Below are 17,901 nucleotides of genomic sequence, written 5' to 3'. Positions count from 1 at the left end.
TTTAACCTGTCTCCGCACCCTCATCTACACTGATTGAAGTGGATTTAACAGGTGAAATCAATAAGGGATCATAGCTTTCCCCTGATCAGTCTATGTCATGCTATATTTCCCCCTTTTAATTTTCTTATCAGTGTCCATGTAGCCTGTTGGCATCGGCTACTTCCATCATTGCGTCACAGAGATGAACAGTTACTTGGGGAAAGTAGATTATAGATTGTGTTTGGGGAGGGGAGGGGACAATAATACTGTCGCAATGTACGATAAGCACGTCTTAAGTATCACTGTATGTAGCCGGCGTGGATCGCTTCTTCCCACTCCGTCTTCTCAGTGCAGGGGGCTCCACTCTGTCCGTGGAGGTCTCCATTACGCTTAATGTTTGTAGGCCTTCGAGTGGAAAAGTTTCCACAAGGAAAAGGGCGAAGTTGCCCTTTGTCTTTTCCTTTTCTTTTGAAGGAGGCCATGTTCTGTTAGATTCGTTCGGCTGAGGTGTTTTACCAACTGTTTGCTTCACTGCTGTACAAAACTAATCGCTCACACTCTCCCAGTTGCTTCGGGATATATTGATTGGTCACGTTTAGAGGCTTGATTTTTTACTTTTGTCTAGTTTCTACATATAAACCACAGTTTTGTAGGTACAAACCGGAGCTACTCACACACCCTATGCATCCTATCGGTACACGAATGCGCCTCGTAATCGTTTCAAGTACATTAATACGTTTGGACGGTGCTGGTAAGAAGAGGATAAATGGCCTCTACTTCTGCTTATTAGCCTCTTATTGATAGTTTTCAGTAACACATTTTCTGCATAAGGAAAATACATCACACTTTATCAGTATTTAGCAGCTACATACTAACTTTATGGGTTATTCCTGCATTCTTACCTGGATGTTGCCATCTTATTTCCCTGTTTACTGTTACTTTCCGGACCATATCCTGTTATTTCAACACTGTAAACTAAAGTGCTACAAAAAACGATTTTGTTCCAACCAAACATGATTCAACATTTAACACATGCATTTTACCTGACTTGGTGGAGTCGTTAGAGTACCGTCTGCTCTCCGCTCCAGCCGCGCTGCCCTCACTGTAGTCAGGATACCGATCACGCTTACCTGGTACAACACCAGGTGAAATACCAAGCAAAATACCAGGTGAAACCAGGTAGAACACCAGATGAAGACAGTTCATTAATACATAGCAAAAGGTTTTGCAACAGAAGACAAAAACAAGGGTTTCCGTTGGTGCCATGTGAATCAGAGGATGTGAGTGGAGTAGTGGAGCTGGAGAGGAGCACAATTTGGCTGGAGCGTGGAGCGGATTGAAAAAATATTGGCACGTCTGCTTTCTCTCTCGCTCCAGTCCCGCTCTGCCAAGTGCTCAGAGCATGCTCTGCCCAGGATTTTTTAGTTTCCTTCGCCACTGTTCTTTTAATTCGCCATACAAGTGCATCCGGGAAAGCGTTCAGGCTCCTAGACTTTTTCCACATTTTGTTATGTTACAGCCTTATTCTAAAATGTATTAAATACATTGTTTTCCTCATCAGCAACAAACAATACCCCATAATGACGAAGCAAAAACGAGTTTCAATTTTTTTGCAAATTGATAAACTAAATATAAAAAACATACCTTAATTACATAATTATTCAGACCATTTGCTATGAGACTCGAAATTGAGCTCCGGTTCATCCTGTTTCCATTGATCATCCTTGAGCTGTTTTTACAATTTGATTAGGGTCCTCCAGTGGTAAATTCAATTGATTGGACATGATTTGAAAATGCACACACCTGTCTATATAAAGGTCCCACGGTTGACAGTGCATGTCAGCGCAAAAACCAAGCCATGAGGCAAAAACCAAGCCATGAGGTTGAAGGAATTGTCCGTTAGCGCCGAAACAGGATTGTGTCAAGGCACAGATCTGGGGAAGGGTACCAAAAAAATGTCTGCAGCATTGAAGGTCCCATAAACACAGGGGCCTCCATCATTCTTAAATGGAAAAAGTTTGGATCCACCAAACCTTTCCCTAGAGCTGGCCACCCAGCCAAACTGAGCAATCGGGGGAGAAGGGCCTTGGTCAGGGAGGTGACTAAGAACCTGATGGTCACTCGGACAGAGCTCCAGGATAACTCTGTGGTGATGGGAGGACCTTCCAGAAGAACAACCATCTGCAGAACTTCACCAATCAGGCATTTATGGTAGTGGTCAAACTGAAACCACTCCTCAGTAAAAGGCACATGAAAGCCCGCTTGGAGTTTACCAAAAGGCACCTAAAGGACTCTCAGACCAAGAAACAAGATTCTCTGGTCTGATGCAACCAAGATTGAACTCTTTGGCCTGAATGCAAAGCGTCACACCTGGTGGAAACCTGGCACCATCTCTACAGTGAAGCATGGTGGTGGCAGCATCATGCTGTGGGGATGTTTTTCATTGGCAGGGACTGGGAGGAGATGAATGGAGCAAAGTACAGAGGGATCCTTGATGGAAACCAGCTCCAGAGCGCACAGGACCTCAGACTGGGGAGGAGTCTTTGTCTTTGAGTGGCCTACCCAGAGCCTGGACTTGAACCCGATCTAACATCGCTGGAGAGATCTGAATGAAAATAGCTGTGCAGCAATGCTCCCCATCCAACCTGACAGAGCTTGAGAAGATCTGTAGAAAATAAATGGGAGAAACTCCTCAAATACAGGTGTGCCAAGCTTGTAGCGTCATACCCAAGAAGACTCGAGGCGGTAAGTACTGAGTAAAGGGTCTGAATACTTATGTAAATGTGATTTAAGTTTTTCATTTGCAAAATATTCAAAAATCCTGTTTTTGCATTGTCATTATGGGGTATTGTGTGTAGATTGAGGGGGGAAAACGATTTAATACATTTTAGAATAAAACTAACATACGTTTTTGGGGGAAAAGTCAAGGGGTCTGAATACTTTCGGAATGCACTGTATTATGTTGTATTTATTTAGCATAACCCATCACTGATGCACAGAGATGCCAACATGAGTCGACCAAGATATTGGTCACACAGCCTGTGTAATTGACAGCAAGACAAGGAATGAGCCCATGCAGCAACACCTTTTGATTTTTATAGGCTAATGTAAAAATTTGAAAGAGTTCATGTTTGAAAAAGTGGAAAAGTTGTTTATCAACTGTAAAACATGAGCGCTACAGAGCCACAGTTACAACTGAAGTATCTGATCATCAATAGATTAGAGAAAAAGCTGGTTGTTTTCAACGCAGTGGTCACATACAGTAGGGAGAACAAGTATTTCCCTACTTACAAAGCATGTAGAGGTCTGTCATTTTTATCATAGGTACACTTCAACTGTGAGAGACGGAATTTTTTATTTTTTAATTTTTTTATTTAACCTTTATTTAACCAGGTAGGCTAGTTGAGAACAGGTTCTCATTTGCAACTGCGACCTGGCCAAGATAAAGCATAGCAGTGTGAACAGACAACACAGAGTTACACATGGAGTAAACAATTAACAAGTCAATAACACAGTAGAGAAAAAAGGGGAGTCTATATACAATGTGTGCAAAAGGCATGAGGAGGTAGGCGAATAATTACAATATTGCAGATTAACACTGGAGTGATAAATGATCAGATGGTCATGTACAGGTAGAGATATTGGTGTGCAAAAGAGCAGAAAAGTAAATAAATAAAAACTGTGGGGATGAGGTAGGTGAAAATGGGTGGGCTATTTACCAATAGATTATGTACAGCTGCAGCGATCGGTTAGCTGCTCCGATAGCTGATGTTTGAAGTTGGTGAGGGAGATAAAAGTCTCCAACTTCAGCGATTTTTGCAATTCGTTCCAGTCACAGGCAGCAGAGTACTGGAACGAAAGGCGGCCGAATGAGGTGTTGGCTTTAGGGATGATCAATGAGATACACCTGCTGGAGCACGTGCTACGGATGGGTGTTGCCATCGTGACCAGTGAACTGAGATAAGGCGGAGCTTTGCCTAGCATGGCCTTGCAGATGACCTGGAGCCAGTGGGTCTGGCGACGAATATGTAGCGAGGGCCAGCCGACTAGAGCATACAAGTCGCAGTGGTGGGTAGTATAAGGTGCTTTAGTGACAAAACGGATGGCACTGTGATAAACTGCATCCAGTTTACTGAGAAGAGTGTTGGAAGCAATTTTGTAGATGACATCGCCGGAGTCGAGGATCGGTAGGATAGTCAGTTTTACTAGGGTAAGCTTGGCAGCGTGAGTGAAGGAGGCTTTGTTGCGGAATAGAAAGCCGACTCTTGATTTGATTTTCGATTGGAGATGTTTGATATGGGTCTGGAAGGAGAGTTTGCAGTCTAGCCAGACACCTAGGTACTTATAGGTGTCCACATATTCAAGGTCGGAACCATCCAGTGTGGTGATGCTAGTCGGGCAAGCGGGTGCAGGCAGCGATCGGTTGAAAAGCATGCATTTGGTTTTACTAGCGTTTAAGAGCAGTTGGAGGCCACGGAAGGAGTGTTGTATGGCATTGAAGCTCGATTGGAGGTTAAACAAACATCCAGAAAATCACATTGTATGATTTTTAAGTAATTAATTTGCATTTTATTGCATGACATATCCATGAAAAAGTGTTGTACACTAAAGCTTACACTAAAAAATACTTTATGACTAAATGTGAAAATGTAAAAATGTAGCTAGACTCTTACCCATATACATGGATGAACGCATGGATGAACGCCTCAAGGCAGACTGAAACCAATTAACTCCATTTTGTTTGTAGCTACATCTTGTTTGGCCAGTGTTGTCAAGTCACTCCGGTTCACACTGACCATGGCATGTGTAGAAAGTCACTTTTCCAACTGATCTGTCAATAGAGCCTGCTAAATTCAGGGCATCAATGTTGTGGAGAAAAGGAGCAAAACTTTTGTTCTCGATGGCTAAAGTGAAATCTTTCAAAAAACGACACGGTAGAAAGGACTGTCAACACATACTGAACAGCTCCCGTTATAGACAGAAGCATGCTACATGGCAGAACATTCCAAACTCATCTCCCAGCATGTCCAGCCCAACCATTATCTCAGCCAATCATGGCTAGTGGGAAGGTTCCTGGCTTTTTCTGTGGATAAACCAACTAGGCTTGTAATTTAACAATTGGATTTGTATTTATAGATGGAAAACAAGTTTGTTATTAAGAAACATGAAAGTTCACATGTTCCGGAAGGCATTTCAAATGGCGCTACCCGATGGCGTGAGACATATGCCTAGTTTCCTGAAATTAGTCACATATTTAGTGACGATCTCTTACCTAGCTTGATAACTGGGCATTTTTGCTTACCTTATGTTGTTCTTAATAGAGACGGCTAAAAGTGCTATGGGTCATATCATATTGTGTAGAAATGCAGGTAATGAGCTTTAGATGCCCCCAAACTTGGTGGGGGTCCTGCCATTTTATGTCCCCCTGTCACGACTCCTCACAGGACCTTACACCCCCCCAATTTTAAAACCAAAGATCCCTTTTCTATCACCTAAATGTGATGCTAGCTAGGCAAATGTTTGAAAAGCTAGATAGCTAAATATTATAGCTAGAAAACCTTAGCTTGACAATGTATAGAATGTACAGTTGAAGTTGGAAGTTTACATACACTAAGGTTGGAGTCATTAAAACTTGTTTTTCAACCACTCCACACATTTCTTGTTAACAAACTATAGTTTTGGCAAGTCGGTTAGGACATCTACTTTGTGCATGACACAAGTAATTTTTCCAACAATTGTTTACAGACAGATAATTTCACTTTCATTCACTGTATCACAATTCCAGTGGGTCAGAAGTTTACATATACTAATTTGACTGTGCCCTTAAACAGCTTGGAAAATTCCAGAAAATGATATTATGGCTTTAGAAGTTTCTGATAGGCTAGTTGACATCATTTGAGTCAATTGGAGGTGTACCTGTGGATGTATTTCAAGGCCTACCTTCAATCTCAGTCCCTCTTTGCTTGACATGATGGGAAAATCAAAAGAAGTCAGCCATGACCTCAGAAAAACATTGTAGACCTCCACAAGTCCGATTCCTCCTTGGGAGCAAACGCCTGAAGGTACCACGTTCATCTGTATACGCAAGTATATACACCATGAGACCACGCAGCCGTCATACTGCTCAGGAAGGAGACGCGTTCTGTCTCCTAGAGATTAATGTACTTGTGTTGAAAAGTACAAATCAATCCCAGAACAACAGCAAAGGACCTTGTGAAGTTGCTGGAGGTAACGGGTACAAAGGTATCTATATCCACAGTAAAACTAGTCCTATATCGACATAATCTGAAAGGCAGCTCAGCAAGGAAGAAGCCACTGCTCCAAAACCGCCATGAAAATCCTGACTATGATTTGCAACTGCACATGGGGACAAAGATCATACTTTTTGGAGAAATGTCCTCTGGTCTGATGAACAAAAATAGAACTGTTTGGCCATAATGACCATTGTTGTGTTTGGAGGAAAAAGGTGGAGGCTTGCAAGCCGAAGAACACCATACCAACAGTGAAGCATGCGGGGGTGGCAGCATCATGTTGTGGGGGTGCTTTACTGCCAGAGGGACTGGGGCACTTCACAAAATAGATGGCTTCATGAGAAGGAAAATTGTGGATATATTGAAGCAACATCTCAAGACATCAGTCATGAAGTTAAAGCTTGGTCGCAAATGGGTCTTCCAAATGGACAATGACCCCAAGCATACTTCCAAAGTTGTGGCAAAATGGCTTAAGGACAACAACGTCAAGGAATTGGAGTGGCCATCACAAAACCCTGAACTCCATCCTATAGAAAATGTCTGGTCAGAACTGAAAAAGCGTGCACGAACAAGGAGGCCTACAAACCCGACTCAGTTACACCAGCTCTGTCAGAAGGAATGGGCCAAAATCCACCCAACTTATTGTGGGAAGCTTGTGGAAGGCTACCCGATGCATTTTACCCAAGTTAAACCATTTAAAGGCAATGCTACCAAATACTAATTGAGTGCATGTAAGCTTCTGACCTACTGGGAATGTGATGAAAGAAATAAAAGCTGCAATATATCATTCTCTCTGCTCTTATTCTGACATTTCACATTCTTAAAATAAAGTGGTGATCCTAACTGACGTAAAACAGGGAATTTTTACTCGGATTAAATGTCAGGAATTGTGAAAAACTTAGTTTAAATGTAGTTGGATAAGGTCTATGTAAACGTTCGACAACGGTATGTGTGTGTGTATATATATATATATCTCTTTTAAATCGGTATCAGCTTTTTTTGGTCCTCCAAAAATCGGTATTGGTATCGGCATTGAAAAATCATAATCGTTCGACCTCTAATCCAGAGCATCCCAAACGTGCTCAATGGGTGACATGTCTGAGTATGCAGGCCATGGAAGTACTGGGACATTTTCAGCTACCAGAAATTGTGTACAGGGGCTGTGCATTATCATGCTGAAACATGAGGTGATGGCAGTGGATGAATGGCATGGCAATGGGCCTCAGGATCTTGTCACGGTAGCTCTGTGCATTCAAATTGCCGTCAATAAAATGCAATTGTGTTCTCTGTCCGTAACTTATGCCTGCCTATACCATAACCCCAACACTACCATGGGGCACTCTGTTGACATCAGCAAACAGCTCACCAAAACGACTCCATCTGCCCGGGTATAGCTGAAACTGGCATTCATCCATGAAGCGCACACCTCTTCCCCATTGTGCCAGTGGCCATTGAAGGGGACAATTTGCCAACTGAAGTTGGTTACGACGCTGAACTGCAGTCAGGTCAAGACCCTGATGAGGACGACGAGCATGCAGATGAGCTTCCCTGAGACGGTTTATGACAGTTTGTGCAGAAATTATTCGGCCGTTCTCAGACTATCCCGCAGGTGAATAAGCCGGATGTGGAGGTCCTGGGCTTGCATGGTTACACACAGTCTGTGGATGTGAGGCTGGCTGGAAGTACTGCCAAACTGACGGAAAATTCCAATCTAATAAAGAATTCTGAGATGCAACTGTGACAATAACATAAAATAAAAGCAAAAGCTCAATGCAAAAAAGAAAAACCAAAAATTAACTTAACATTTTTGTTCATGAACATGATGGGCATTGAGGTGCGTTGGATACTGAAAATCATGGGGAAAAGAGAGACCAGTCATATATGTTAGACTTGGTGGCAAGATAAATGCTACGTCAAGGATACATAAATGTTTGTGTGGATTAAAATCAACGATTAACGATTGGAGGGGAGACAGTGGAGGGGAGACATGTTTTGTTTGTAATTAAAACTTTTGGTTTGCTGATTAAGATTAGCATAGTGAATACTAACGAAATGTGCACTTTCTCTTCCAGGAGAGGATGGGGTGTTAGTGAAATTCTGCAGTTTTATAAAGTATAAGGTTTCCGCATACGGCCATAAAGGGAGCTCCCAGATAAGTAAGGCCTGGCCATTTGTGTGTTTTTGCACAACGGTTTACCACACACACCAGCACGCATGCACACACAATTCACCGGTTATGAATATGTGTTAGTGGTGTTAATACCGTGTTGGATTTATTGTGTGTGGGGTCTTTTTAATTTGGTTTTAAACTTGGTACACCGAATTATGGAAATGTTTGAAATGTTGTTAAATGGTTTCTGAAGAAAAGGGAAAGAACATTACTTGATGGTGTTGAATTACCTTTGTCCTGACTTTCTGGTGAAGCTTGATCAACCTCACTAGAAATGATCGAGACGTTAACTGAGATTTAAGTACAATATGAATGAGGGACAACGGTCTCTATTTTACCATTACTTTATGGGACACAATTATTTCCTTATGGAGTTATCAAGAGTTGTAATTCTAATTTGATGTGTTATTCTAATTTGTTTATTTTTTAATTAATAGGCAGTGTTTGTTTTTGAATCACGATGTGAGTCATATGTTCAAAGGGGCAATTACCAGTTCCTTGTGGACCTGGCCTTGGTAAATATGCAAAGAGAACATAAAAATAAATGATATGTGGATAATGGTTGACAGCTACTCCAAATGGATTGAGGGTTTCCCCACCTTGGGTGATATGTGTACTGTTGTTGTTTATGTTCATTTTGTTTGTTTCGATACAAACCTCATCAGCTTGGGTTTGCTGTATTGTTGTATTGCTGTATTGTAAGGGTTAGCGCTCTAACTCCTTGACCTGGTAACTCTGTGGTGAGGTCGCCAGTATGATAAGGGAGTATAAGCCCATTTGAAAAATTGTTTCAGCAGTGTGTTGTAATGGTCTTTGAAATTTGTCTGATACATTTTGGTATTAAGAATATTGGGAATGTAATAAATTGTCATGTGGTGAATAGATGGTCTGGATTTCCAGAATCAGAAATGTCTTAAACTGTTGTTTTGCTCTGTCCTCTCTCGAGTAATGCAAAGGTGAACACAGATGGTGTCTTGATGCATGGAAGGGATCATTTGACCAAGAACATGGTAGTGGTGGTGGCTCAGGTGAGAGACAACTGTGCCCGTACATTGATTTAGGGTTGCCCTAAACTGTTTATTTGGAGTATCCGGTTGCTTTTGGAGGTCTACACACTAGGAAATTCATGGTAATTTAGGTATTGAGATACAGATCTGTCATTAATATGCCACTCGCGACAGGTAAACAGGGACAAACAAGGGCCATAATGAGAACATTTAATCCCGGTAATATATGGTCCCGTTTGTAAATGTACACTCTAACCATGACAATGTGTGCTGAGTTGAGGGGCTTGAATTCGAGTGATGGATTCAACGTAAAGCACTAAGGACTGTCATTTCAACATTTTGGTTGGATAATTCATCAAATGTTTTAATTGTGATTCGAGAGAGAGAGAGAGAGAGAGAGAGAGAGAGAGAGAGAGAGAGAGAGAGAGAGAGAGAGAGAGAGAGAGAGACAGAGACTTGGGTCATCCATGAAGGGGTTTTTGTTTTACCATGTCATCAGAATCCTAATAGCGCATTAATACATATGGATTGCTGGATGATACAGTACAATTAATTACATTCAAAACCCATAGTCTGTGTCTTGCGTTTAACACCTGAGGATGAAGGAGACTGGCATGGAGACCATCATCCCATTGGCATCCCCAATCTCAATCGCATCAAGGGTGGTGTAAAATTAATAAACATGTATTTTCTCTCTTCCCTGTTCAAGTCGATACGTTTTCTAAGCGTCGTGGAACATAAGTGTGATGTTTGTTCCAGAGGAGGGATTGGTGGAAATTGACTAATTGATTTGAGAATGTTTTAATATGTTTATAACTATAGAAGTGGATTAGTGGTAGTGACTAACGTGTTATGGGTTGGATGGAATGGAATGTGACTGGGATCTGTGTGGCTAATAAATTAAGGAAATGGTAACAGAATCTCTGGGGAATGATACCACTCATGTATGTTTATTGTTACAGGGGATTGCTCGTAGGAGAGGGAATGCAGCGAATGGTGCACAATATACATGCCCAGATCATGGCGAGTGGCAGAGATAGTGTCCACTTTTCAGTGATGGGTTTATCAAAGTAGGCACAACGTTTGAAAGAATAGCCACAGATCCCTGTATAAAGGAGGCCATGTCAACGGAAGGGAAGTCTGCTGTAATAATAGCATCACATCTACTGCAGAGAGTGATTAACCAACACGTGACTCAGAGTGTTGTTATGCTGGATACGCTTTCAACGCCACTAATCTCTCCCCCATTTATAACAGACAGAAAACACTTGACATATCTCCCATAAGATTGGGAATAATTGTCCGTGAGATTTTACTCGGTTCATTTAAAACATAACAGGGGCAATACCAGTATCGCAAAAAAAAAATCCAGGTAAATTATTATGTGCTATAACTTGGAAAATTCATAAATGCAACTAGATAGATGATAAATAGATGACAACATAATGATAGGGCTGTTCTCCTAAAGAAGATAAATCTGCTTTGTTTTTTGTTTCCTAGCCACGATACAAGTATCGTAATACTGGTATGGTCCTGGCCTTACTAGCTAGTGAATTTGGGCATTGATAAACAGCGTGTAGCTTTGCTATCATAAATAAAGCACACGATTATTTGAACTAACTCAAACTAGACCACAGCATGTCGTTTGCAATGGGAGCAAATCAATCAAACAAGCAAGGAGGGCAGAGCCAAGCGCGATCTAGGGAGAAGCTATTGGCACTTTCTAGCATATATTTCATAGTTCCATTAGGTAACGCCTATTCTGCAATAACAACATTTCCCCTTGCACAATGTTTAAAAAAAATACTTTGGCAAAGGGTAAAGTCTACAAAACTTGGCCCACTCTGTAACTGATTCTAGTTTTGGGAACAGAAAACTAATGGGATCAAATGTTTCATAGATGAGAAAGTTTAGTCTAGTGCTGTAGGTTGGTTATCTTTGAATGCAGTAGGTAGTCATTCAGTTGTTAATAGTTTCCTTGTTTTTTAAAACCACATCTATTGTGGTTCATTGAGGTCCATGATAACAATGACACGTTTCAAGTAATAGGCCAATGTGGAGTGGATTTACAGTGGTTTAAATGGATACGTAAAATCAGATTTTTGTTAAGACATGTGTCATGGGCCAACATATTTTAGCGTATTAGCGTATGTGCTAATATGCATCTACTGGTATAGTGTGGTCATCTTCAATTGCATCAATGTTGCTTTCTCAAACTCATTAGGGACTATTGTGATGAGTCAAAATAACACATTTGGAGTGCATCTGACTTGTAGGCTATGAGAAGATTTGTTCTGATTATTTTAAGCAATAGCGTTACATAGTCAAAGTGAATTGTTAATCCTTTCCGTGTTTTTAAAGATATCGATGCCAAACTTAATGTTATTGATGACCATAAAAAGTTGCACATAAGCTTTTGTGAAGTGGATTTACAAAGGATGTAAATGGACAAATCCTATTTCCTGATCAATAATAATATCTCTTATCCAATCCCTTAGTTTGAGAAGTTAAAACATGTACCATGGGTCTATATACCAGTGTTATTTGGACTTGTGGTTCACAATATGTTTTTTAAAGGTTTTCAAAAAATGTACCTTATGGGTCCTTTTAAAAAAATGAATTGAAAAACATTTAATAAAATTCATATCTCTAGGTCAAGCAGGTGACGGATATGAGGTTTAAGTGAGACTGCTTATAACAGAACTCCCTTTAGGCCATTGGTGCCATTTATTTGGCCAAGTTACTCATGCATCTAGTTCGTGTGCCAAATTAGAAAAGAAAGTTACCAATACTTGACTTATTTTACCATGTTAAGGAAAGAAAAAATAAAAATTCAGAAAATAACAATGGGTGTTCACAGATTTGCTGTGAACCCCAAATAACTGTCAAGGTACGATGTAGCGAACACACCTACATCGAACCACACCCCCAAGATGCAAATCAAATGTTTCTTTAATGATCAGCAGAAAAGCCCAGGCAGAATCGGTAAATTCAGCCCCTCTATCAATTTCATTGTAAAGGGAAATCTACTTTTTAGGATCCTGTTGGCGCTGCACACTAAGCAGCCTAAAGGGCTGGAAGATGTCAGATCGCAGGTTTAAATCTACTTGATTTGACTTTCTTTAAAAAAAAAAAAAACTATGTTTTGACAATAGTCTAATAAAATATCATGATGTAAGAAGATTGAAATGAAAATTGTTCAAAAGTTTGGCAAGTTCCTATAATAATGTTACACTCAGGGCTCTAAAGTGAGACCATTTTGGTCACGTATGCTACTAGATATTTTGCTGTGCAACCTGACATTTTATTTTGGGAGCAACCAGTGCGTGCGACCAGGGATAAAAAATCACCCAGATAATAATTGATGTAATGATAGGCTTCCCTGTGCAGTTGCTTCGGAGTGCCTTAGAGAAAAAAGTTAGCGCAGATTAGTTCAATCCAAAGTCGACCTGTAAAGAATACATCATTGATTTGTATTTCTTTCAACTTTGTGAGGACGTAACTGCATGGGAATGCCTGTGTCTACTACTTTGTGTAGCCAGTTGGCGATGTACAAACAGTCATTTCTAAAGGCTTTCCCATAAAATGTTCCAAATTAAATGTTAACTGCAAAGTTAACTGGCAGAATGATAGGATATCATGATGATTTGTATCAATCGGGTGGTATTTTGTTTTGCAAACTCTGCTATTGTGCATGCAGTACAGAAACACAGCCAGACAAACACCAGTCTCTTGACATGCTCAAAGATACTCAATTCTCTTCCCCAAACCTCAAAAGTGGTCTACTGATGTGGTTTAAGCATTGTTGAGGATTTAGAAGACCAAATTGAGTTGTTTTCTATTACAAAAGTCTGAATAATAGTGAAAATCTGAGAAAACATACTAACTACAACTTAAGGGGAATGTTGCCTACTGTCCTAGGGAATGTTCCTGGTTTGCTGTGAGGGATATAGAGGCCGTTTAGAGGCAGTCCTTACCATGAAGCCTCTCTCTGACCATCTGACTCCTCCCACTCAGCGGTGCAAAGGGCTCTGGCACAGAGCCATGGTCCACCTGAGAGAAAAGCATTCCACTGGTAAAATTGCAGCATTACACAGACAGACAGACACACCCACACACTGCCACCCCGCCACCCCGCCACCCCCCAACACACACTCACAGCTTTGTGAAAGACATCCTCCACCAGTTGTCCTATGACTCTGTTGGGCGGAGGCAGGAGAGAGGCTTTGTGCTGAGACTCACAGGATTCCAAGATACTGTTGAGATTGACCCTGCGGTGGGCCAGGTCCTCGCACATGCTCAGTAGCAGGCTGTTAAGGTGGTCACTCAACTGGACCGGCTGGGAGAGACAAGAATAAAGATGAAAGACCGGGTATCAATATCTCTCCAGGTATCAATATCAACGGAGGGAAAAAGAGAAGTGTGATGGGGTTGCCCGGAATCACTGAAGGACTGAACATGCTTGAGAGAAAGTCTTGAGAGAACGAGTTGTTCTTCAACAAGTTTTTTTGTTCAACAAGTTTCTACATTTTGATGTCAATTAATGTTGAAGGCCATGGTAATGTATGGACCCACCTGATTCTGAGGTAGATGATAATCGACAGACCAGTAGAGAGTCATACCAAGTGAATACACCAGCATCTGGTAGAAGACAGAGAGATTAGAGTGTGACACTCAATATGAGTCAGACATTAAATCCTTCTGAGAAAAAAACCTGCATGCCAAAACAATTCACATTAACACCACAGATGGTGTATCTTTGTGTATTGTGTTTTGTTTTACACAGGCAAAGCATTGTCTACACAAGGGCAGCACCTACGAAAATGTATTTCCTCTCTAGCATCACTGGATGGCGATGTGTGTGATAACTTTGCTTCAAGTTACTTGAGGCTCATTGCTGTGTTAGTGCTGCCATCTACTGCATCAGGAACCCCCCACACACACAGCATGTTAGTGCTGGCCCCTTGTGTATTAGCTTCAGTGCAGGGACTTAGCTTACTGCAGCAGTGTTAATGCTTTTAGTTAGTGGTGCTGGCCCAAAGCCATGTGAGAGATGGATTACATCATAAATCCTCTCTGTCTGTAGTGAACCAAGATAATCCACACTTACACCGCTCAACAGCAGAACTGCTACTAATGTCAACATCAGAAACCACATTGTGATAGAGGCAAATCTAATGTCAGGTTTACATTTACATCTGATATATATAGATAGGATTTGGTGAGGGTAAGCTGACCTTAGGACTTTGCCTACGAAACATCTAATTGGAGCTGGGGCTTGGGCACAATGTGTGTATGCTAACCTTCTCTATAGCAGGTTTGGTTGAGGAGGCACGGCCTTGCAGCATCTCTGGCGCGGTGAAGGTGCATGCCTCATCTGATAGGGTGCAGTTCTTAAACGCCAGTGTTCCAGTGGCCGAGAGCAGCAGGGAGGTGGGGCTTATGATGCTACACATACTGTTATGTCCTGAAAAGTGAATAGAAATACATACTGTGGAAATGACATGTAATACCTGATAAATGTCTCTAAATAAGTAATGTGTCTCCACAAATCCATATCCCTTTAGTATATTATTAATATTAAGAAGTAGTATGTATAGTATACTGCAAAAAAAAAGGGGACACTAAAATAACACATCCTAGATCTGAATGAATGAAATATTCTTATTAAATACTTTTTTCTTTACATAGTTGAATGTGCTGACAACAAAATCCCGCAAAAATTATCAATGGAAATCAAATGTATCAACCCATGGAGGTCTGGATTTGGAGTCACACTCAAAATTAAAGTGGAAAAGCACAGTACAGGCTGATCCATTTTAAGGATGTAATGTCCTTAAAACAAGTCAAAATGAGGCTCAGTAGTGTGTGTGGCCTCCACGTGCCTGTATGACCTCCCTATAACGCCTGGACATGCTCCTGATGAGGTGTCGGATGGTCTCCTGAGGGATCTCCTCCCAGACCTGGATTAAAGCATCCGCCAACTCCTGGACAGTCTGTGGTGCAACGTGGCGTTGGTGGACGGAGCGAGACATGATGTCCCAGATGTGCTCAATTGGATTCAGGTCTGGGGAACTGGCGGGCCAGTCCATAGCATCAATGCCTTCCTCTTGCAGGAACTGCTGACACACTCAAGCCACATGAGGTCTAGCATTGTCTTGCATTAGGAGGAACCCAGGGCCAACGGCACCAGCATATGGCCTCACAAGGGGTCTGAGGATCTCATCTCGGTACCTAATGGCAGTCAGGCTACCTCTGGCGAGCACATGGAGGGCTGTGCGGCCCCCCCCAAAGAAATGCCACCCCACACCATGACTGACCCACCGCCAATCCGGTCATGCTGGAGGATGTTGCAGGCAGCAGAACGTTCTCCACGGCGTCTCCAGACTCTGTCACGTCTGTCACATGTGCTCAGTGTGAACCTGCTTTCATCTGTGAAGAGCACAGGGCACCAGTGGCGAATTTGCCAATCTTGGTGTTCTCTGGCAAATGCCAAACGTCCTGCACGGTGTTGGGCTGTAAACACAACCCTCACCTGTGGACGTCGGACCCTCATATCACACTCATGGAGTCTGTTTCTGACCATTTGAGCAGACACATGCACATTTGTGGCCTGCTGGAGGTCATTTTGCAAGGCTCTGGCAGTGCTCCTCCTGCTCCTCAGGCCTCCTACGGCCTCCTCCACGTCTCCTGATGTACTGGCCTGTCTCCTGGTAGCGCCTCCATGCTCTGGACACTACGCTGACAGACACAGCAAACCTTCTTGCCACAGCTCGCATTGATGTCCCATCCTGGATGAGCTGCACTACCTGAGCCACTTGTGTGGGTTGTAGACTCCGTCTCATGCTACCACTAGAGTGAAAGCACCGCCAGCATTCAAAAGTGACCAAAACATCAGCCAGGAAGCATAGGAACTGAGAAGTGGTCTGTGGTCACCACCTGCAGAACCACTCCTTTATTGGGGGTGTCTTGCTAATTGCCTATAATTTCCACCAGTTGTCTATTCCATTTGCACAACAGCATGTGAAATTTATTGTCAATCTGTGTTGCTTCCTAAGTGGAAAGTTTGATTTCACAGAAGTGTGATTGACTTGGAGTTACATTATGTTGTTTAAGTGTTCCCTTTATTTTTTTGAGCAGTGTATATTGAGTTACTACATTAGCATTAGTCATTCTAAAGAACAGTACTGTAGTGTGTGCCCAGGAGTAGTATTTAGTATTACTCAGTGGCAGTGAGTAAGTACATCAGTAGTATTACTGTACCTTTGTATGAGACGTCGACCAGGGACTCTGCAGTGCCCAGGAGGAGGGACCACACCTCGTCCTCCAGAAGAGGGCCTCCTCGACACTCCAACACTTCCGCTAGCGTCACAAACGTGCTGCTCATCCTGCACACACACCACACACATACACACTGGGAGACAGACACATCAATCAAACAAACAATCAATCAGTCTGTCACACTACACACACAACTGAGCAGGTGATCAACTAGGGATCAGTCTAGAAAACGAATGCCTTTAAGACTGATTTAATTTGCACTGCTCAACATATTTATTCATCTCTGGCCTCGTGTCTGTTTACCAAATATCCTCCATATAACATCAACATTTTAGCCATTACAGTTAGTATCCTGAGTTTCCACAGTTCCTCCAGTAAGTTTTAACAATTAGGGTTCCCTCTATCTGTGGTGATTTTGTCACTGAGGTCTAATGGTGCGAAAGTAAACAAACAGCCAATAGCAGTGATTCAGCACCACCGAAGCAGACATCTGCAGTTGTCACGGGATACTAGGAGTGGTGGGTGGAATCAGGCACAGAGAGCAGGGTTCAGTAGATCGTCAATTTATTCTCCAGCGCAAAAAAAACGGTCACGCCAACATACAGGGCTCATACAATTGACCAGCCCAAACACAGGACCAAATAGTCCGGAGAATACACATACGAAAACCACCATACGACAGAGTAACAAAAAACAATCCCGCACAAAACAAGGGCGGGACAACCTACTATATATAAGGACGCTAATTAACCTCTTCAGTCGACCCTCTACTTTTTTGAACATTCTGTTAAAAATCGTGCAACATTTCAGCGCCCTGCTACTCATGCCAGGAATATAGTATATGCATTTGCTTAGTCTGTGTGGATAGAAAACACTCAGATGTTTAAAAAACTGGTTAAATCACTGCTGTGGCTTTACCAGAACGGCATTTACATCGAAAAGCACAGGAAAAACTGATCACTGAAAATGGGAAAATATATCCATGCCCTACTTGATCCCATTGATAAAGGTGAACCACAATTAATTGACTGAGGTTGCAGTACCTACAGCTTCCACACGGTGTCTAGAGTCTTGTCATTTCCCTTCGAGTTTTTTCTTGGTCAAACACATGCAGGACACCGTATCTCCTCCGGTCTAGGACCGGATATTTTCGTTGAGTTTCTAGCCGGACATTTTTCCAGACGGACAGCTAATGATCTTTACATCGCCTCCT

The 17,901-nt window shown here is 42.1% G+C and overlaps 1 protein-coding gene across 1 annotated transcript in view; it reads right to left on the bottom strand.

Annotated features, from left to right (window-relative positions):
• LOC115135333 (tyrosine-protein phosphatase non-receptor type 13-like) overlaps positions 1 to 16,812 on the bottom strand; it is a 100,176-nt gene extending 83,364 nt beyond the window's left edge. Inside the window, 6 exon segments of the mRNA XM_065023383.1 lie at positions 1,023 to 1,109; positions 13,385 to 13,460; positions 13,567 to 13,746; positions 13,983 to 14,048; positions 14,711 to 14,874; positions 16,671 to 16,812. Of these exon segments, the coding sequence (XP_064879455.1) occupies positions 1,023 to 1,109; positions 13,385 to 13,460; positions 13,567 to 13,746; positions 13,983 to 14,048; positions 14,711 to 14,874; positions 16,671 to 16,794 (697 nt within the window). The 5' untranslated portion in view covers positions 16,795 to 16,812.
• Between the last annotated feature and the right edge of the window lie 1,089 nt (positions 16,813 to 17,901).

This window comes from Oncorhynchus nerka, linkage group LG10 (assembly GCF_034236695.1).
Source record: "Oncorhynchus nerka isolate Pitt River linkage group LG10, Oner_Uvic_2.0, whole genome shotgun sequence".
Lineage (NCBI taxonomy): Eukaryota > Metazoa > Chordata > Actinopteri > Salmoniformes > Salmonidae > Oncorhynchus > Oncorhynchus nerka.
Note: the sequence above shows the minus strand (reverse complement) of the source record. Positions and strands in the feature narration are given on the sequence as shown.